Source organism: Lissotriton vulgaris, chromosome 9 (assembly GCF_964263255.1).
Source record: "Lissotriton vulgaris chromosome 9, aLisVul1.2, whole genome shotgun sequence".
NCBI lineage: Eukaryota > Metazoa > Chordata > Amphibia > Caudata > Salamandridae > Lissotriton > Lissotriton vulgaris.
This window is the reverse complement of record NC_141697.1, coordinates 183025633-183048026: the sequence shown is the minus strand read 5'-3', so window position 1 is coordinate 183048026 and position 22394 is coordinate 183025633. Positions and strand designations below refer to the sequence as shown.

The following is a 22394-nucleotide window of genomic DNA, read 5'->3' as shown; positions in this document are numbered from 1 at the left end:
GTGTTTTGCCTAATGTAAATAATGTGTCATATTGTTATGTACTGTCTCTGTACTATTTGATGAGGCTGGCAAAAATAAATGTATTTATTGTATAACTAAATACATTTGTAGGAAGGTTTTTTAAATTATATTATTGCTGAGGAAGTCAAAAGCTACACTTCCCCCATAAGGACCACCGTTATAAACATAATTGTCCGGCCTAGGTCTCTGGGTTACTGGGTTGTCCTATTGTTTGTATATGAAATATGATATTGGAAACATACTGAGTGAAACAAAACACAACACATTATACCAATGAAGTAAGTTTTATTGGCATCAATTCATTTTCTTAATAATGCACATGTTTTATGTTCTCGCCATTTTTGTGGTAAAATGGAAAACTTCCTTTTACTTTCAATATTTGTTTTAGCCTCCCAGTGACCCCTACTCCAACCTTTAGGATTTCATGGGGCTTGCTGAAACGTATTTGACGTGGGCACCCGAAATGTCAATGTATTTGACTTTTTCCAAAGGTTTCATTGGACTTTGATACTGAAAGTAAAATTTGTCATCAACATACACTTTATAAGAATCTTGAAGGCACTCAATGTCAATCTGAAAATAGAAAATGGAGAACAGTATATTACTCAGCTGGTACAACCAGTTCAAATTTCAGTTATTTTCACCTGTGAATAATCCAGACATGACCCCCACATCCACTTTACTACAACCCAGTCCTCAATGTTGAGAATGCAGAAAGCAGATAACAAAATCATGAGAAAATATACATATGACGCCAGTAAAACCAAGTGAATTGGATAGTCTAGCACAGTTCAGAGAACGTTATTCTAATTCAAGATACATGCAATGCATAATGTGAAACGAATATGGGCCTAAGTGGAAGTTGCTACCATACATCCGTTAGAGATGGACACTCCCTTAAATTCCACTGAGGAGGTTTCAATGTCCCTCCTTGAACAGCCCTAACTAGAAATGGAAGAGTCATCTCAGAAGTAGCACATGCTGAAACCATTTCTGAACAGATTCAACCACTAATCTGTTTACTTTCTCTCTGGGAGAAGAGTGTCATGGCCAGAGGCAAATATGTTTATCCACAGAACCCCCACTGTCTCTTGATTTCAAGAAAGGCCTTCAGGCTAAGACAGAAGTCTATTTAGGATAGATACACCTGCCTCAGGGTCTGCCTCAGTGTCTTCCATTTCTGACCCTGAGAGATTGGAAGTTTTCATCAAAAAGAAACACTAGTCTAATTAACAGGTAATGTACCAGAAGAAGCAAAGACAAAGGCTTGGTGCACTCAGTCTGTTAATGTATGAATTTGTCATGTTGTTGTTCATCTGAACTAGAAGGATTGATCTAAGGAATGCTTTTCTCTCCACAGTGCACATGGGTCTTTGCTATAGGCAGAGAACCAAAGACCTAGGACTGAGGCAGTCCCCAGTGCTACACCTCATCCCTTGCTGCAGGCATCCATTGTCGTGACCACAAGAACCAGAGGCCAAGGTTTGACCCTCCACCAACATGGGCTTTTACCAGCCACCACCACTGCAGCGCAATTATCAAGGATGGTGTTATTGAAATGAAAAGATTGTAGTTCTGAAATGTGAGTTCTTAATTCTCCGTCATAGACTGGACTAGAAGCTAGTGATTGAATCTGAGGCAGAGCACCACAAAAAGACCGGCTGCCATGTCTCTCTGAGAATGTAACCATTGATGGACCAGATCTCTCCCCTGCTGCAAAAGAGCCCTCAGATGAACTCACTCAATCAAATTTGTAATACCCTGTAAATGAGACACAAATGTGGAATTGGTGTCAGAGGGTTTCCAATGAACTGTTGATAGTGAAGTAACATCTACTAGAATTCCATCCCATTAACACTGATGCCAAAGAAAATGTGCCTCTTGGAAAAGTTGATGAACAGGCTGCTACCTCAAATTAGTACACCTGCAGACCTCTGGATGTTTGAGCTAAAAGAACATTGATAATTCATCCAAGAATGAGGTTTTGGTGTTTGGGAACAATCCCTCATTCTGGACAGATAGCTGGTGGCTAGTCCGGCTTGGTCCTCTAGCTAAACCAGAGCATGACACCAAAAACGTAGGAGTCATCTTTGATACTAAGCTGTCTTTTGAAGTGCAAACCCACTCAGTTACCTCAGCTTGCTTTTTTATCTTCAGAATTTTGAGGAAGATTCTTCCCTCAATACCTATGAATTTAAGGAAAACGGGGGTATCTTTACTGATATCATCAAGATTAGACTACTGCAATGCCTTTTTTACTAGCATCCCCAAGCTCAGCATTCAAAAGCTGCAGACTGCTCAAAACACAGCAGCAAGAGTACTCCTAGGAATCCCTAAATTCGACTCTGCCGCCACAGCTTTATTCCATCTGCACTGGATGCCGGTAGCCAAACGGATCCAGTTTAAATCACTCTGCATTGCCTTTAAATCACTTAACAACTTGGGGCCAACACATCTGGCAAATTTTCTTAGGCCATATATTTCAGCATGATCCCTTAGGTCGCTGAACTTGGAAACCTAATTGTTCCTAGAGTTAGTAGGGCTAGGTGGGGTGGCAGGAGCTTCACTGCTACAACTAAACTGTGGAACTCTTTGACAACCTCGCTTAAAAAAGAGCCTAGCCTGTTAAAATTTAGAAAGGGCTTAAAAACCTGGTGTTTTAAGCCATAATTCTCATATTTAGCCCAGTCTGATCTGTATGTGCTAAGGGTAGCGCCTAGACACCCTAGGGCATTTGTTGTGCTTTATAAATTCTTCATCATCATCATAGCTTGGAATCTTCCACTGCTTGGTTCACCATTTTCCCTTATATCTGATCAAAAAGTTCTACCCAAATAAAAGAAGCTTGAGTAACTAAATCTTCTCAGAATCCCCCTTCCATGCTTTCATCCCGTTATGTCTGCGGCAACTGCTGCAGTGAGCATCAACTCATCATCTGATGGCACCTCAGATGCCAGGTGAAGTTACTTCTCCATTAATTTTAAAATAGGACCACAATTGTTATCCTAGTACACATAAATGATTAGAGACTGGGAGTGCCAAAGAATAGACTGAGTGGTATCAGCTGTACCCCAGCTCTAACAAGAACATGGCTAAAGATGGAACCCACTTTAAACAATTCTCAACCTTTTGTATCAATTGGATCAGACTCTTTAACACCCTCCAATACCACACTGAGCAAAAAGCAGTTAGTTTACAGATTGTCAGAAAAGCACTCTGCACAGCCCATCAGGGCATATAGCTCCAGCCAGTATTTCTCTAAAATCATAGAACAAAAAATCTTGATCAGGAGAGTGAGACCAGAATAATAGATAGGCTAGTAACACCTAAAAGTATCATTCACCTTTTGCATGGGATCCTTAGATGTAGAGGCAACAGCGCCCTCCTTAAGACACAGGTTGTCTTAAATGTGCACCAGCAGCTCTCTCCACACATTTTCCAAAGCCTAGTTGACTTTCACATTCCCTTCCACTTTATTAGCCAGTGGATCAATATCTCCTGCCCCTCTGAGGCATTAGGGGGAGAGTGGGTAAATGAGGGAAAGGAGACAAAACTGGTTAGCGATAATCAAAATCTGCCTGTGATTATCTGAAGGTGCTTGGACTCCGTGTTCCATTAGTGACTGAAGCTACACTGAAGTGATAGAGACCAAATCAAAAGCCCCAGAAAGAAACAAAGGCAATAGAGGGAATTATCTGTAACACTAGAAGGAATACACAATGGGAAGAGCAAGAGCTTCTGTTCGAAAGGGCCCTCCTAGAGGAGCTGTGTTTGGAATAATTTGCTACAGACTCCTCAGATGAGCCAGTAAAATGTTTGGAATTTCCCCTGGAATAATCCAACTGATGCAACAGTAGGATGCCTTCTTTGAAAAACACCTGTGTGTATGTAAGTGGGAATCTGGAAACGACAGACACTAAGAAATCAGTCACACAGCAGCAAAGTAGAGTACAGAAAACAACACCAGAAGGAGCATATACCTACTAAATATGAATCTGGGGCTCCAAATAAAAGAAAATGTCTGCACCCTCATCCAAATAGTTCTGCTGCAGCTGAGATTGACCACAACACTGTTAAGGCCATCTGTACCTCTGCAAAGACCTTCTCACACAGAGGGCACAGAGACAAAAACAGGAGGTATGTTGGGGAGTTCCCTTTTATTGCTGTGCTGTCTGTGGGGTGGAGTTAAATATATCTTTCTGCTTATTAATACACCTGTACAAGAGGCAATAAACATTACCATTGATGAGTTTGGCAAGAAGAGTGGTTAAGGGACCACCAATGTAGCTATTTATGATAAATTAATTTATTTGTTGCCAATACACCCCCAGAACAAAACCATAATGCTGCTATTCCAACAAACATTGTAAAGTGTTAGTAAGTTTAAAACATTTCATCATTTAAAGCCATGAAGCTCTTTACACCAGCATCAGTCTGTAGTTGAATTTTTAGTGTCTATAGTGGCAGTGCAACAATAAATAGAGTGGGATTTAGTCAGTCAGTCAAAAAGTCTTTATTGCGAATATTTCATCATAAAAGACATACTATACAATCATTATTTATACAAAAAAATATAAAAAGGAATCAATTAATACAGTTAATACAATATGGATGTAATTATTCATAGAATGTACAGATTAAAACAATTAAGGACAGCTCTGGTGTAGTCCTCAGGCGTCGCCAAAACGCGAGTGGTCTATACCGCGCCATGTCCCAACAGGCTGACAACCTAAATCATATAGTAAGGGTATGCATGGACATGATTGTGGCAAGCCTACAGCGGACCTAATAAATTTATTTTGGGCCACCTTTAGGGTATCCAAGTTGCTAAAACCCCATAATTCAGCACCATACATTACAGCTGGGAGGATTTTGGTGCCATAAATTTTAACAAGTGTAGCCAGGGGTTTCGTTAGGGAGTTCCTATGTTCTTTAAGCAACACTCCACCTAGTTGGGTATGCTTAAGGGTAAGTAGGTCTAGCTGGGGCTTCCAACTCAGATTGTCGCTGAAGGGGACTCCTAAATAAGTGAAGATGGGTGTCTGTTCTAGAGTAGCTCCTCCCATATAAACCTGCGATTTACCTGGTCTAGAACCACGAAGGACCATAAACTTGGTCTTCCCCACATTGACCTCGAGCTCATGTTCACGACAAAACAACTCAAAACGAGACAGTGCTAGCTGTAACCCCTGTCTCGTCTTAGATATTATAAGGGTGTCGTCCGCGAACATGAGCAAGGGGACTTTCATGCCAGCTATGGAGGGAGCATCAGTCGGGTGGTTGCAGAAATACTTCATAACCCCATTAATAAACAGGGAAAACAAAGTAGGGGCCAAAACACATCCTTGTCTGACCCCTTTAGAAACATCAAATCTTTCTGTCACTTCCCATGGCTTGCCCCAACGTACCTGGGCATATGTTTGTTCATGTATGCTAACCAGGAACCTCACTAATTCCACAGGCATACCCATTTCCTGTAGGACTACCCATAGTTTGGTCCTAGGTACAAGGTCAAACGCGGACCGAAGGTGCACGAAGGCTGCAAAGAGCTTGCCTCCCCCTAGAAGTACTTCCTTCCAGTACAAGAGCACAAACCTGAAAGCTTGGTCAAGGGTCCCCATATGTGTACGAAACCCCGCCTGTAGTGGTGTTAAAATATCCGTTTCGGACATCCAGCTCTGAATACGTCCCAGTACTAAACGGGCTATAATTTTTTGGGCTGCGTCTACAAGGCTAATCGGCCGATAGTTGGCCGGGGCAGATCGATCACCTTTCTTGTAAATCGGTAATATCTCAGCCCCGAACCAAGAATCGGGAACCGATGGACCAGCAGCAAGGGCGTTGGCTAGAATAGTTAGGTAAGGGACCCACAGATCTTACTCTTGTTTATACAGATCGGCTGGAATGCAATCAGGACCCTGTGCTTTACCACTTGGAATAGATTTCAAAACAGACCTTACTTCGCTGTATGTAAATGGCGTGAGTGCATCAGAATTAGGACCCAGTAATACCACTGCAGGCCTAACCCTTGTTTTAAACTGGTTCTCAAAAAAGCTAACCCACTGCTGTGGCTCAACATAAGTAGTGGGATTCACATCCTGCGGGCACTTACCCCATTTAAGCAGGTGCCAAAAGTGAGTCATATTCCTGCCCTCACAAGCCTCCAATAAATCCCTCCAACGGTTTTCGTCCCAATTTTTCCTTGCTTTTAATTGTGTTGATTTGTATATGACCCTACAACTTCTTATTGGAGCTGGTAATCTAGATTTTGAAGCCATAAACAGAGCTTTATGGGCCTGTCTACAGCTTGCATCATACCAGGAGCCTGTTCTCTGCATTTTATTTTTGCCGCTGTTTGGTATGCTTTTAAAAAAGATTTTTAAGCCCCACAAATAATTCATTATGAATAATCGGGATTCTGTCTTTGATCATCTCCTGTGTGTCACAATTACTTAACTCATCCATAGATTTCCTCACAAGGCTCTTAATAGCAACCCGGATCGTCTCATTTGTGGCTAACTTTGGCCACCAAAGCCTTCTCTGGTCGTTAGATAGTGTGACTAGTGCCTGTACTATGTTAGCTTCATTCATGCAGGAACAAATAAAACTGCTATCGGTTAGGGACAACTTCAAGGGGTTGTGATTGCTTTCTAGTCTATTAATTACCTCCATGTCTGCAATAGTTGGCCAAAACTCCAGATTGGCCAAGATGTAATCAATACGACTCACTGATCTACCATTATCAAAAGTCATCTTCCCTACCCTGTCTGACTTTGTTCTTCCGTTGGCTGCCCTCATACCTTTGTCAAGACATAGTCCCTTCAAGTACATGGCCGCTTGTGTCCACTTTCTTATAGGTTGTAATTCCAACTGGGGACACCCCACAAAGAGTCCTCAACTTCCGTTAACTTCCCATCCTCCCCATCCAGGGGTTCAAAACAAGTGTTAAAATCACCTGCCACCACCCTGTGGCCTTCGCTTGTCTCCATGCTGAGGAGATTATCCAAAAGCAAAACTGCCGGGGAACATTTCCCACCCTGTAGGCCCTTAGCATAGATATTAACAAGGAGGACATTGAGGCCCTTCGTAGAACACACCCTGGTGACTAAAATATCTGGGCTGTCTATCTGGACCTCTACCACCGCGATGCCCTCACACTGTCGTACCAAGGTAGTTAGGCCTCCCACTGGTCTACCCCTATTACCTTTTACCGCTGGTTTGAAAAAATGTAAATAACTAGCGCGAAATAAGGGTTCCACTGCCCACGTTTCCTGGAAGAGCCAAATATCCCCCTGATCAACAAACTCCACCCAATCTGGGACATGTAACTTGGACTCTAAACCAGCTATGTTCCAAGAAAAAAACGAAGTAAAGTCACCAACAGCGTTTGGAGTTATCACTTGGTTAACTAATGTGGTGTGGTGACATGGGAGTACTCTACTGGGGCTTCCAGATAGGGAGACTAGTGTATGTACATGCTCCTGACCCTGAGGCAGAGATTCATCTTGTTCCAATGCCTCCCACAGTGATTGTACAGAGTTCCCTTTAACCTCTGACCGAGAAGGGCATTACCTACCCTCAGTCAGTCATTATCCTCAATAGTGGAAAGGGGAGCGAACCGGTTAAAGGTCATAATAGGCTGAACAACTGGGAAAGGAGCTCTGGATGAGGCCCAACACTCCCTGGAAAACATAGCCCGACTAGGTTTATAAAACAACCCAGGGGTAAGATCTTAACCTCCTCTGTTGTGGGAACATAGTGTGCAGCCATATCTAGAATGTGCACAACCAGTAACGGGGACCTACAGCTCAGTACTATACAGTCGCCTGCCAAAGTTTTATGTGAGTGGCCAATCCAATTAATACGCCTCACCATTTTAAATTCCTCAAACAATATTTTGCTATTCCCAAATCTTTTCCCCAAACAGTGTAGGGCCTTATTCTTAAGATTAGTCCAGTGCTCACTTGACCTGTCAGATAGGGGGGCACATTGGCTAGGATAACAGTATAAGGGGTGGCTTCCGGGGGGAGATGCAGGCTTGGTAGCATATCGGAGCAACCTACTTCATCCCCATCTGGTCTAGATCCAATATCCGTTCAGTTTCAATCTTTATTTCGACCATTTGGTCATAAAAGATGCACAGTACAAAGAAGAAAAAACACATATTCAGACAACTTTGCATTAAAAATGTGGATACGCAGAAAAGAGTTCAGTACAGGGATAAACATCTTTATAGTAAATTTTAAGAAAAAAGTTCAGTCACTACCCAACAATCTTTAAAAAACGGTTTCGTGTAAACCACACATTGGTAAAAAATTTAGAAAGTGCAAAAACAGTTGGGCCAGTAACATCAGTTTTTAAAACCCTGTACATTGGTGCGTATTCCCTACCCCCCATGTTCCTTATCAGCGGAAGCAGCCAATACTTTCTAGCTGCCCTATAGGCTGGGCAAAAAAAGACCACATGCAGGTCATTCTCCTCCCTATCCTCACACACAGGGCAATACTTGCTGGGGGCAGCCGGCGACCATCGACTAGTAAAAGACCGGAAGGGTAGTGTGCCATACCGCCACTGGAGATACAGTCTTCTTGCCAGTAAGGGAAAAATAGGGTCCAGAACCTTTTCAAACTTATAAGTGTCCTTGCTTTGCAGGAACACGGCTGACAAAGACCCGTCTGGTTGGGCAGCTATAGCCCCTGCCAATTTGTGTTGATGGTATAAATTCGACAGAGACTTCTTAGAAATATTGGGTGCTGCCGTGGCCGGGTCTTTCCATAGATCAGGAAGCCCCAAGTCCATGCAGATGGCTTGGATATTTTTAACCCAGGGGACACTAAGCACCTTGGGGTGTTTCAGTATTTCGACCAATTCTGCCCTGTAATCCGTGAGATCGTTACTACTCCATAGCCTGCGCCAGAAGGCTATGGGTCTCAGGCCTATCTCATCCGCTAGATGTTTCAGTATTTCGACCAATTCTGCCCTGTAATCCGTGAGATCGTTACTACTCCATAGCCTGCGCCAGAAGGCTATGGGTCTCAGGCCTATCTCATCCGCTAGATCCAATATCCAATGACTGCTGTTGCGACGGGATCCTACTGTCATTTCTGGGGGTCACTGCGCTCTGTGTTGGATGTTCTTTGACCGCTATATGAGACTACGGGGTATCCTACTGTGACACGTGGGGCATAGTCACTATTTTTTACTCTATCAGTGACATGGCTAACAGCTAAGTTGCAACTGGACTGGGGTAAAGATGCATCGGGTGGTGGTTTACTATAGTTAAGATTAGCTTCGGTGCGGTTAAGTCTCTCCACTACTAGATCCAGTTTGTCCAAGACTGGTTTTATAAGGGCTCTTAGCTGATCCCCCAGAACTGTGCTCAATGACTTACAACTAGATTGGGCAGTAATTTGCAGTGTCTTATTACTATTTGGGGCAGTAGTGTTCCCATGTGCTTAAACCCCTGGAAGATTAGACACGGTCATGGGAGCCTTTTGCTTGCTGTGTCCTCGCCCTTTCCTTTTCTTGCAAGGTGGTTCTATTACTTTCCCTTCAATAACTTTTCTCCCCCTCGTAGTTACCCTGGCTGGACTTACAATTAGTGATCGATCTGTAATACCTGACCCTGAAGATAACCCCTCAGGGCCAGATGGGAAACAGACTTCTAAACAAGTGTCCTCTGGATTGGCCAGCACAACAGGGGGTTGAGCACAAGGTAATGAAAGGGTCGGTTCCAGGGAGAGCCTACGCTCAACAGCTTGAATCTTCTGGTTCAGTGCAGTCTCAGCCCTAGTCAAGTAATCATCAAGGGTCCTCACCACCCTATCCCCAACCTTCCTCTTGCTCATTTCTTATAATTTTTTACACAAGTAGAGCCCCTTACAACAGTCACAAATATACTCAATTTGCAGTTCACACAGCCATAAAAGCCCCAATAACAATTTGCAGTCTTACAGTTCTTGTAGGCTTGGGTGGTTTTGCGGGACGACTTAGAGCTGTGGCCCTGTCCGGTCTCTTCAGGGCTCTGACAGGCACGGACGGGCCCGCCCTTGGCCCGCACACGTCCCGCGCTGCGGGAGGCCGCTGGTGGTCTTAAGCGCCTCCTGGTGCTTGACCGGTGACGCGTTTCCTGGCACCACCGGAGCACACTGGGGATTTTAGTCCCTTCTGGTAATGCGGCGTGGCGTGGCGGTGCGGGCAGCCGCGTCGGCGGGATGGCAGCAGGCAGTCCCCCACCTCAGACCCTGGAAGCGGGAGGATATGCGGCAGCCAGTAGCGAGAAAAGCAACAGGTGAGAAGTATGTCCCGCGGTGCGGGAGGCCGCTGGTGGTCCTAAGCGCCTCCTGGTGCTTGACCCGTGATGAGGTATCCTGGCGCCACCGGAGCACTCTGGGGATTGTAGTCCCTTCTGGTAATGCGGCGTGGTGGTGCGGGCAGTAGCGTCGGCGGAATGGCAGCAGGCAGTCCCCCTCCTCAGACCCTGGAAGTGGGAGGATATGCAGCAGCCAGTAGTGAGAAAAGCAACTGGTGAGAAGTATGTCCCGCGCTGCGGGAGGCCGCTGGTGGTATTAAGGGCCTCCTGGTGCTTGACCGGTGACGCGGTTTCCTGGCGTCACCGGAGCACTCTGGGGATTGTAGTCCCTTCTGGTAATGCGGCGTGGCGGTGCGGGCAGCAGCGTCGGCGGGATGGCAGCAGGCAGTCCCCCTTCTCAGACCCTGGAAGCGGGAGGATATGCGGCAGCCAGTAGCGAGAAAAGCAACTGGTGAGAAGTATGTCCCGCGCTGCAAGAGGCCGCTGGTGGTCTTAAGCGCCTCCTGGCACTTGACCGGTGACATGGTTTCCTGGCGCCACCGAAGCACTCTGGGGATTGTAGTCCCTTCGGTAATGCGGCGTGGCGGTGCGGGCAGCAGCGTCGGCGGGATGGCAGCAGGCAGTCCCCCTCTTTAGACCCTGGAAGCGGGAGTATATGCGGCAGCCAGTAGCGAGAAAAGCGGGACTTTGGTCAGCCCTTTGTCTATGATTGGGAAGTGTTATTGTCTATCTGTGGTATATGTCTTTCATCTCTATTGTAGTCCTCTTCATTTAGTCTTGTAGTTCTCTCACCTCTGTTAGATTGTTAACTATGTAATTTGGAATTCTTTCATTGTAACCTAGTGATCCAGGTTCTACTTCAGTGAAGCGGTTGGAGCTGAACTGAAGAGATGCCTGGACTCTAGCACCAGTGGGTCTTAACTATACCTTTAAGAATAAATTACTTTTAATCTTATTTCTGCCTCCTCCCGCTCTTTACAATGGCGACGAGGTTAATTAATTAATTATTGACCCACTGTGTAGCCATTTTTAAGAAAAGAAGACTTCTACTGTCCAGAAGCCTTTGGATTCGGACCTCTGCGTGATTGTTCCGGCTACCACTGTCCTTCTCTTTAAGATCTAGGCATCCGCTGTGAAATTCCCGTAATTTTCCTACAATATAAGGTACTGTTACGAACTTTTCTTTTATCTGGATTTAAACAGCCCTTACTTTTTCCTGTTGCCGTTGGTTGCCGCTCGCGCTTGCTTCATGCGCTGAAGAGTCTCCCTTGTCCTTTTGCGTTCTGAGCTCTGTGACGCTGCATGCAGTCACGTCTTCGCGTATTGGAACGCGTGAGCTCATTGGAACGCATCGCTTTAGACGCAACGTGCGGCCATTTTGACAGCATTTTCAAGTTGTCATGGAAACTGTTTAAGCGCATATTTGTTCAAGTTTAAAGCGCTCTTCGAGCTAATTTATCAGCGAACACAGTGATTCGCTCACTTTCTAAAATTACTTTTCAAACACATACTTTACTTTAAGCGCACATTTGTTCGAATTTAAAGCGCTCTTCAAGCTAATTGCTCAGCGAACACAGTGATTCGCTCACTTTCTAAAATTACTTTTCAAACACATCCTTTATTCTACGTTACTGCGCTTTCTTCAACTATTATTAATTTGTTTGTTTTAAGCACTGCGCTTTCATCAGTGATTTGCACACTCTTATTTTTAATGCAAGTTACCTATTCAGTGATTTGCACACTTATTCTACTAGTGCAAGTTTCTATTAATTTCAGTGATTTGCACACTTTTATTTTATGTGCAAATTTTATTCTCCTCCAGTGATTTGCACACTTATTCTACAAGTGCAAGTTTCTGTTAATTTCAGTGATTTGCACACTTTTTCTACAAGACCAAGTCTCTCTTATCTTCTTTGAATTTTTTTTTTGTGTTTGACATGGCTTCTTCTCAAATTTGCAATCAACCTTCCATTTTCCTGCAAATTCCTGGAAAACCCAAGTTGTCTTGGAAAAAATGGTTTGAGTCCTTCGAAAACTATATTGTCGCAATTGATGGTTCTAAGTTCTCGCCAGAAAGGAAAAAAGCTATCCTCTTCAGTTACTTAGGAACAGCTGCAATTGAAATTTTTAAAAATCTTGAACCTATTACAGCACCAGCAGGTGAAGGAGATGTTGTTTGGGATGTATTCATGGAAGCTGTTGCCAGACTAGGAAAGCAGTTTGAGGATGAACCCAATGTTTTGATCGAGAGACATGCTTTTCACAAAAGAAAACAACTGTCTGATGAGTCTGTAGAAGATTACGTGGCGGCCTTGAGGGTATTAGCTGCCAATTGTCAGTTCGGAGCACTTGTTGATTTCTCTATCAGAGATCAATTTGTTTTTAATTGTTTTTCAAAGAAGGTACAAGAAAGACTTTTGGCGTGCCGCAACCCTACTCTAGTAGAGGTGATTGACCTAGCCAAAGGCATTGAAAGGTCTATAGAATCTTCCAAAATTATTGAAGCTGACTCTGTTAAAAGCGCAAGTGTCTCTTCTATTTGCTCTGTTCAAACTCGAAGCAAAAATCCTTTCAAGACTAACAGGGAGTCTGGTTTAAGCTGTTTTAGGTGTGGTTCTAAATCACACTTAGCGAACTTCTCTGATTGTCCTGCACTAAAAAGGAAATGTACCAAATGTGGTAAAAGTGGTCATTTTTCTTCATTCTGTAAAACTGTTAAGAGAAATGTAAACACTACGGTCAGTTATGTTTCTGATGTTGAAAATGATATGCACAATATGATCATCACCATTTATGATGATACTTTTGAGAATTATATTAACAGTGTCATTCTCCCATTCAAGGCTCCTTTGGGTACTGTTTCTGTTGGAAAGGTTGAGTTTGAAGCCATGGCCGATTCTGGTTCGCCAGTAACCATTTTGTCTGACGTATTTTTCAAGGAAAATTGGAGTGGTGTCAAGCTCAACATTTCTGACATAAATCCTAAGGCGTTTGGTAATTTTAAAATTAAAATGTTGGGTTTCTTTCAGGATTTTCTAAAATTTGAGACCCGCCAAATTTTTACTAAAATTTACGTGGCTATTGATGGCAAGAATATTGTGGGTTGGTTTGATCTTGGCAAGCTTGGCATCAACTTATGCCCAGGTTCTGATCATCCAATTCAGTTAAGAGATATGCCTATCAGTAATATTATTTTAGAGGATGATTCCCTGTCTTCTATTCTTCATAAGCATGAAAAAGTGTTTGAGGATGTTGTTGGACAGGTAAAAGGATTTTCTCACAAGATCAAACTCAAAAAAGATGCTTTGCTTGTCCAACATAAGGTTCGCATGGTACCTCTGGGAGTGAGGGACAAGCTTAAAGCACATTTAGACGACCTGTGTTCTCAGGGTATTATAGAACCTACGGACAGTTCTGAGTGGGTTTCTGCTATAGTGATCGCTCTTAAAAAAAATAATGATATTAGGCTATGTGTTGACCTTCGCTCTTTAAATAAAAATATTGTTATTGAGACCTATCCCTTGCCTAGGATACAGGAAATGTTGGCGGCTGTAAATGGAGCAAAGTTTTTCTCCATTATTGATCTTAAATCCGCCTATCATCAGGTGACTTTAGTTGAGGAGTCAAAGAATTTGACAGCCTTTATCACTCCTTTTGGCCTATATAGATTTCTTAGAATGCCTTTTGGCTTAGCGTCAGCTGCCAGCGTTTTTCAGAAGTTGATTGAGAGTCTGTTTCATGGTCTCAAAGGTGTACAATCATTTCAGGATGATATACTAATTTTTGCTAAGACCATTTCTGATCATAATATTATCCTGGAAAAGGTTTTAAGCACCTTAAACAACAAAGGTATGACAGTGAGCAAAGACAAATGTAAATTTTTGGTCAGTGAAATTAATTATTTAGGCCACAAAATAACCCCTGAAGGCATTTTTCCAAAAAAAGACATCATTTCCAGTTTAGAAAATTGTAGTAAACCCAAAGACAAGGATACCTTGCGCTCATTCCTTGGTTTGAGCGAATATTATGCCAAATTTGTAAAGGGGTATGCCTTGGTTGTGGAGCCACTTAGACTTTTACTTAAGAAAGGTGCTAAATTTTTGTGGACAGATATTCACGATTCTGCTTTTGTGAAGGTTGTTAATCTCATTGCGAAGGCACCCGGTTTAAACACTTTTGACCCTGAAGGTGATTCTTTTGTGACTGTTGATGCCAGCACTGTTGGTTTGGGTGCGGTGTTCACTCAGATTGTTGAAGGAAAAGAACGTGTCATTTCTTTCATATCCAGAGGTATTAGGGGTGCTGAAGCTCACTACAGCACAATTGAGAAAGAGGCCCTAGCCTGTGTGTGGGCTGTTGAAAAGTTCAAGAACTTCTTGTGGGGGAGGCCTTTTACTTTGGTAACTGATCACAAGCCGCTTGTCTACATGATGGACGGCGTCAGAAGTGGTAATGCTTCCTCAAGGTTAGTTAGATTAATTGCGAGGTTACAGGAATTTAATTTCGCCATTCAGCACATTTCTGGTGGAAAAAACGTTACTGCAGATTGTTTATCCAGATTACCTCCTGTTGATGATTCCAGTGATGAAGTTCTTGATCTGCACGAATGTGTTGTAGCTTCTGTTGACGCTTTAGAATTCTGTTGTTTTGGTATTGAGGAGAAGGATTGGAGTCATCATTTTTCTAATGATGCTGTTTTGCAGAAGGTTAAATCTTTTGTCGCTAATGGTTGGCCTTCTGTTAAGAATTTAGAGTTACCTCTCAGGAGTTTTGCTCAGGTCTCCGAGGAATTGTCTATTCAAAACGATTTTTTGCTGAGACAAGATTTATTCATCCCTCCTGCTGGTCTCAGGGATAGAATTATTCAGTTAGCACATTCTGGGCATCCGGGTGTGTCTGCTACCAAGAAGCTGTTGAAGTGCCATTACTGGTGGCCTGGTTTAGATGCTTCAGTGGAAAGATTCATTGATAACTGTTCCATTTGCATCAATTCTGATAAGCACTGGAAAGTTGCTTCTGAACCGTTGTCTTTAGATAGTGGTCCCACAGGTCCTTGGCAAAGACTTTCCATTGATTTTTCTGGACCTTTTGACTGTCTGGGTAGAGAGATGAGGTTTCTCATTGTGTTAATTGATGATTTCTCCAAATGGATTTATTTTTCTTTTGTAGAACACCCTACCACTGATGAAGTTGTATGTTTTTTGGACAACATTTTTAGGGTTGAGGGAGCACCTGTTTCTTTGATGTCGGACAATGGTGTCCAATTTGTTTCCAGTAAGATGCAAGTTTTTTTTAATAAGTTTGGTGTTACTGCTATCAGAGCTCCTCTATACAGTCCTCGCTCAAATGGTCAGGTGGAGAGGGCTAACAGATTTTTTAAGGAAGGCGTTCAGGCCGCTTTAGAAAGCAATCTTGATGTTTTGGAATTTCTAAAGGAGAAAATTTGGAGTTACCATTTGACTCCCAATTCTTGCACTGGTATATCTCCTTACTTTTTAATGAGAGGCAGAGATCCTAGATGCATGTTCATGCCTTTAATTGGCAGTGCTAAGTCTAATAAGATCAGTTTGGAGGATTCAATCATTAGGGCTAGGAACAATATTTGTTCTGCTCGTTTGTCTGGTAAGGCCTATCATGATTTGTCTCATCATTCTAAGAACAAAAATGTTTCTATTGGCGATTGGGTAAGAATTATTAAACCATCTTTTACTCCCAAGGGTTCGTCTAAGTTCTCTGAACCTTTTCAAGTAGAGGATGTCACCAATTCTACTGTCTTGCTTAAGGACAAGGGTTGGTGGAGCAAGAGTTCTGTGATAATTCTTAAACCTGGTCAAGAACGTTTCTTTTCCAAAAAGGGAGATGGTGCCTTGTTTAATGATATTGCTCTTTCCAATGACAATAACAATGTTTGCTCTGCTCCTGGATCTGTCCATTCCACTGACAATGCTGAGAAATCACCAGACCCTGCATCTGCCCATTCCTGTGACTATGCTGAGAAATCCCCTGTTCCTGTTCTTGACAGTGCTTGTTTGCCTCTGTCTGATTCTGAGCTCACTGATCTTGGAAATGATATTTCTTTGAATTCCTCTGTTCTGGATGCTCCTATTCCATCTAGAAGAAGTGTTAAATTGCCTAAGAAATTTTGTGATTATGTATTAGATTGATTTTGTTTTCTTTATTTTGTTTGTTTTGTTTTGTTAAGAAAGGAACATGTGGTATATGTCTTTCATCTCTATTGTAGTCCTCTTCATTTAGTCTTGTAGTTCTCTCACCTCTGTTAGATTGTTAGCTATGTAATTTGGAATTCTTTCAATGTAACCTAGTGATCCAGGTTCTACTTCAGTGAAGCGGTTGGAGCTGAACTGAAGAGATGCCTGGACTCTAGCACCAGTGGGTCTTAACTATACCTTTAAGAATAAATTACTTTTAATCTTATTTCTGCCTCCTCCCGCTCTTTACACTATCTCAGTACGATGTCACAGATTAGTTCACTTTTCTGTCTATTCTTGTTTTTGCCTCAACCTGGAGCATCACTTCTTTATCATAGTTCGAAAGACTGAGTTGTGTGCTTCACTGCCAACACTAGGAAACTATTCTTTCATTTGCCTTCTAGTAAGGGAGAGCAGACTTTCCTTTCTCTCACTCACTTGTTAATTTACCATCCCCGACCCTCAACTTGTCTGTTGTTTCACTGCCCGTCTTCACTTCATTGTTTTTTCAGAACCAATTTTTTTTATTTGATTGTGTTACAACTTGACAGATGAAAAATGCTACCATGTTGTTCGCTTTCTCACTTCCTAATTATGCTTGGTTTATATTATTTAAAAAAATATTTCTGCAAAGGCCTGCCAGTTGCAGACCGCCAACAGGCTACTAGCTTGCTTTTCTTTGTGAAGGAGTGCATTCATACCTTTTTTAAATATACTATTCTAAAATGGTGATCAGCCATCTTGGAACATAATCACTGTTAGAAAATGCCAAAATTGCTTGACTGTACCCAGATGCATGCGTACACATGATTCAGGGGCCATCTTTTAACATTTTTACTTTATTAGGAAAGCTAATAAAAACTGGGGGGCAGATTTAGAAGCCCCTTGCGCCACTTTTGCATCACTTTTAACATGGGAAAAGTGGTGCAAGAGGCCTGTAAATCTCCCATAACTGCTCATGCATGTGCATGTATTATCACATTGCACCAGCAGTCACCTTGGGATTCTTTTTTTTGTATACAGTAAAATAGGAACAATTCCATTCCATTGGAATGCACTGGTGGCTATTTTGGAATTGTGGCTTCTTTTGTCAATCCTAATGAAAACACATATTTGCATAGGAAGTAGCTCAGGAATCACCTATTTGCAGTGCCAAACCTTTTTGTGTCTTCTGAACGCATACAATGTTTTAGCCTAAGGTGGTTTTCATCTACAAGACAAAAACACTGGCATTTTTATTGCTGTATTTCGACCACCCAATCCTTCCTGATCGGATGCCATAAAGGAAGCTGGCACACTCTGCGAGATTTGGTGTTTGGTTGACTGGGCTGTTAGCCACGGTCAAGCAAAAGCCATGAACCCAGGCAGAATGTACCTCAAAAGTCACTAAATTAAACTTTGTTTAACCCTGGTTAGCTTGGCACAAAAAGCACTCAGACTTATCTTAGAGGCAATGTGTAAAGCATTAATGCAGCTCACACACAGTGACAAAGTCAAATCTTACCACAAGAAAAATCTCACACCAATTTGGAATAAAAGATTAAATATTAGTAAATTATTTTACACCAAAAATCCAATCAGTTGAACTGGAGTTATGAATTTTTACAATTTTGAGTTAATTTTAGCTCCTGAAAGATCAAAGCGGGAACTGCGAACATCTGATCTCACAAGACTGGGTAAATGTAAAAAAGATATGGGCGAACGTGATAGAGCTCAGGTCGGATACAAAAAGTGGATTGCGCCCGGTCAGTGCTTACCTTCGGACTTAAAAATAATTTTCAAGAAAAATGTGCTGCGAAGGTAAAGTTCAGCGGGGTTAGGCTGCAGGCGGTGTCAGATGGGGGGGTGTTGTAGTCGGGGAGCTGCTAGAGAAGTCTTTTTTTTTATTTTTTTTATTGAAGCCAAGGTTGTCAACAAAACATATACATAACACACCATTAAGACAACACAGTTAATCTATTTGGAGTACAAAAGTCACGCTAAGTCATTGTCTATGTTTACATCTTATACACTTCATAAAAATAGCAGATCAAGTATAAAAGCATCATATTCCCATAGAAAAAGCCCCCTGTAAACATTTACACAATAAATAGATAAATAAGTAAACAATTGACAAAGTCCTAAATCACATTTCAGCCCGCCACCAAACAAGCTAATCACTGCATCCTTTCCTTCTGTTTTAATCAAATCGCGTGCCCCATATTTTATTACATTTAGTAAGTCCCCCATTTCTTGCAGCGAAGGTATATTCACTTTTCTTAACCCTTCTCATCTTGCACCCCCATTCCAAAACTGACGGAATTGAGTCGGAGCGCCAATTTTGGAGAATCAGTGATCTCGCAATCGCCATAGCTATGTAGAGAAATCTAATCACTGAATCAACAAACTGGAGGTCGGGATCAAAGCCAAATAGAATTAACCTGTCATTTACTTCCAACTGTAAGTTACATTCTTTTTCGAGATAGACAAAAACCTCTGCCCAGAATACATTAATCTTTGGACAGCGGAGCATAATATGTGACCAATTTGCAGCAGAAAAATTCAGACATCTAAAACATTGGGAAGACTGATTGGGGAACATTTTGGCCAGGGCAGCTGGGGTTCGATACAGGAGCCATTTACTAAAAAATAACATCCTGCGCCAGTTTGCCCCTCTTAAGGAGCTAAAATTCAACCTGGAAATAGTGGTCCAGATATGGTAAGACATTTCACAGTTTTCCTGCTCTGCCCGTTTCCTTAAAGCTTTAGATTCAGCATCCTCCCCGCTTACTAAAGTCAAATATTTCTTCCAGGCACCAGGTTTTCTGTCTGAAGCCTTTTTCTAACAGATCCTCCACCAGCTGATTCTGAGCCAAAAAAGAAATAGTACTGATTTCAGCTAGATATTTAAATAGAGTACTATAAGAATTCATTAAGATAAAATCACTGGGTAATAGTTGACGCATATCTGCTATAGACACCCAGTTACCATCCCGTATAAAGTAAGAAATTTTAACAAATCCCGCTTCCGCCCATTTTACGGCCAGATAACTGGGTTGTCTAACACCTATAAGGGGGAGAATCTCTTCTAACAAGGAAGCAGAGTTGATTGCAGGTATGGAATATTTTTTTTAAAAAGCCTGCCTTCTTTTAAAAAACCATTGCAAGCTCTTATAGGGGACCAGCTTTGGCGAGCTATACATTAACAGAGGAGAATGAATTTGGCAAACCTGACACATAAGAATAATAGAAAAGTTAATAAAGAAGTGAACTTGTGGTGCAGGCTTAAACCTCGGTAAATATTGTGCAAAATACACATCATAGTAGGCTTTGAGATTGGGAAGTGCTAATCCGCCCTGATCGAGATCTTCATATAAATTGCTAAGTGCAAGACGTGGGACTTTCTTTGCCCATATAAAAGTTGTAAACATTGACTCCACCTGAGAAAAGAAGGAATTTGATAAAGTGCACGGAATTGAGGCAAACAAAAAGTTAAATAACAGTAAAACAGACATCTTTATCAGAGCCACTCGTCCCATGACAAGGGAAGTAAATTCCATCGGGAGAATAGCCCTTTACCTTTTTTATTAGGGGAACAAAGTTTAATTTATAAAGATCATCAATAAGGTTTGAAAAAATATTCCTAGATATCTCTTTGGATTAGAGTTAGCAGAACCTCGAAGATCAGGGTGTAAATTCAAAATAACGTCTCCCAAACCACAAGGTCAAAGGCCTTTTCAGCATCTAATAATAAAATGAGAGCCGGAATTTTCCAACCTTCAAAATAATCCAGGGCTTCTGCAAGAAAGTGGGTGTTAGTGGCCATTCGTCTCCAACTAAAAACCCGTTCTGGTCGGGTGGATTAAATGTGCTGCGAATGTATTGAACCAACAAGATAAAAGTTTTGTTACGATTTTATAGTCCGAGTTCAGCAGCGTAATTGGACGATAGGAGCTAGGATCCATCGTATCCTTGCCTTTCTTCTGGAAACTTACAATATTCCCTTGTCTAAAAGATTCCGGGACAGACCCTCCTACCAATACAGAATTAATCAGGACTAAAAGAAAATCTGACAGTGCTCCAAAAAACACCTTAAAAAATTCTGCAGGCAATCCGTCTGGACCGCAGCCTTGCCATTTGCAACCTCATTACAACTTCCTCGAGTTCAGACAAAGAAAAAGGGCTCGCCATAGATTGGTTATCTATTTCAGAGAGGGTAAAAGATGGATTTTCTTGAAGGAATTTGGCAAGAAGTTGGTCATCGACCCTTTGTGATTTACCATAGATAGCTTCATAGTGGGCCTTCATAATGTCCCCTATTTCCCCTGGATCTTGTGTAGCGACTGCTGTCAGGGGGCATTTTAATGCTTTAATTTGATTTGCTACGGCCTGCTCTTTGGCCTCCAATGCCAAAAGCCTGCCAGTGAAATTACTTTCTTCATAGACCTTCTGCTGAAAGCGTTGAAAAAAGATCTCGCTTTGGATGTTATAAGCAGTGCTAAGCTCGCGTTTAGCCTGATCAAGAGGTTTTCTATTAGAAATAGTTGGGCCTCTAGGAATATCTCATTAAGGGCATGGATCTTAGCTTTGAGCTGTAACTTTTCCAACCTGGCCTTCTTGGACATGGCTGCATCTTTACCTATCAATAGCCCCCGCACAAATGCTTTCAGTGAGTCCCAAACTAGGGGGGTCATTACGATCGCGGACGGACTTGAGTCCGTCCGCGACCCCAGAGCATGAGGGAACGTCCGCATGGGCTGCGGCGTTCCCTCTGTGCAGATTAGGATGTGACCGCCTGGGTGGCGGTCACATCCTCTATTTTAACATTGCGGCGGGTGGAGCTTCAAGCTGCACCCGCAGCAATGTTAAAAAAGCATGCACAGCAAATGCAGGGGGGTACCATAGGTACCCCCCATGTGCACCACCCACCCCCCACTACACCTAGGGGGCCCGCAACGGGCCCCCGCAGTGCAGGTACACATGCTTTTCCACGGCGGAAAAGCCGCCGCGGAAAAGCATGTTCAAAAGCACATCCTAATTTGGCTGACGGTGTCTGAGAGACACCGTCACCATTTTAGTGCTTTTCCGCCGCGGTTGTAAGCCAGCCGCGGCGGAAAAGCTGCGACCTAAACCATGACCCACCAGCCATCCTAATGTGGCGGTGGGTCCGCAGAGGATTTTCCGCATCCTCCGGGTCGGCGGTGGCTTCCGCCGGCCCGGAGGATGCGGAAAATCCTCCATCGTAATGACCCCCTAGATGTGGAGCAGCCGAGGTGATGTTCTGAGTTAAAAATTGCCTAAGCACCAAATCCATGGACTTTACCCAGGTTTTATCATTAAAATATTGGTTAATAAAGGCCGACCATTTGGGGATTCTCAACCCTTCCCCCAGCTGTATTTCTAAAGTCAGCATTGCGTGGTCCTAGTCCCTGGGAGATAAAAAAGAAATCAATGCGAGAGGAGGAGCAGAATCAACCAGATCCACACATATATCCCCTTTGAGAAGGAAACGCTAAACGCCATGGATCATGTAAATTCAGTACAGATTCATAGTATTTCAAAACTTTCAGAGATCTGGGCTTTGTCTGCCTCTTCCCTTGTACTGTAGAATCTAACCGTGGATCCATCAAAATATTAAAATCCCCTCCTAAAATTAAATCCCCCGGAATCCTAATCAATGCTAGAAAGAGTTCTTCATAAGGTTTCATATTGTCCTCTACAGGTGCATAAAAACTCACGAACGTAAGAGGGTGAGGTTTTGATCTAAACGAAAAGGAGGCCCAGCACCATCTCCCGGATGGATTGCTCCCAGAATTAATATATTCTGCTTCTAAATTCTTATTAACAAAAATGGCAGTCCCTCTATGGGATAC

The 22394-nt window shown here is 42.6% G+C and overlaps 1 protein-coding gene across 1 annotated transcript in view; it reads right to left on the bottom strand.

Annotated features, from left to right (window-relative positions):
• Window positions 1-292: 292 nt before the first annotated feature.
• The window catches only part of LOC147689810 (galectin-3-like), a 250363-nt gene continuing 228261 nt past the window's right edge, over window positions 293-22394 (bottom strand). Inside the window, exon 6 of the mRNA XM_086937291.1 lies at window positions 293-594. Within this exon, the coding sequence (XP_086793417.1) occupies window positions 436-594 (159 nt within the window). The 3' untranslated portion in view covers window positions 293-435. The remainder of the gene's footprint in view (window positions 595-22394) is intronic.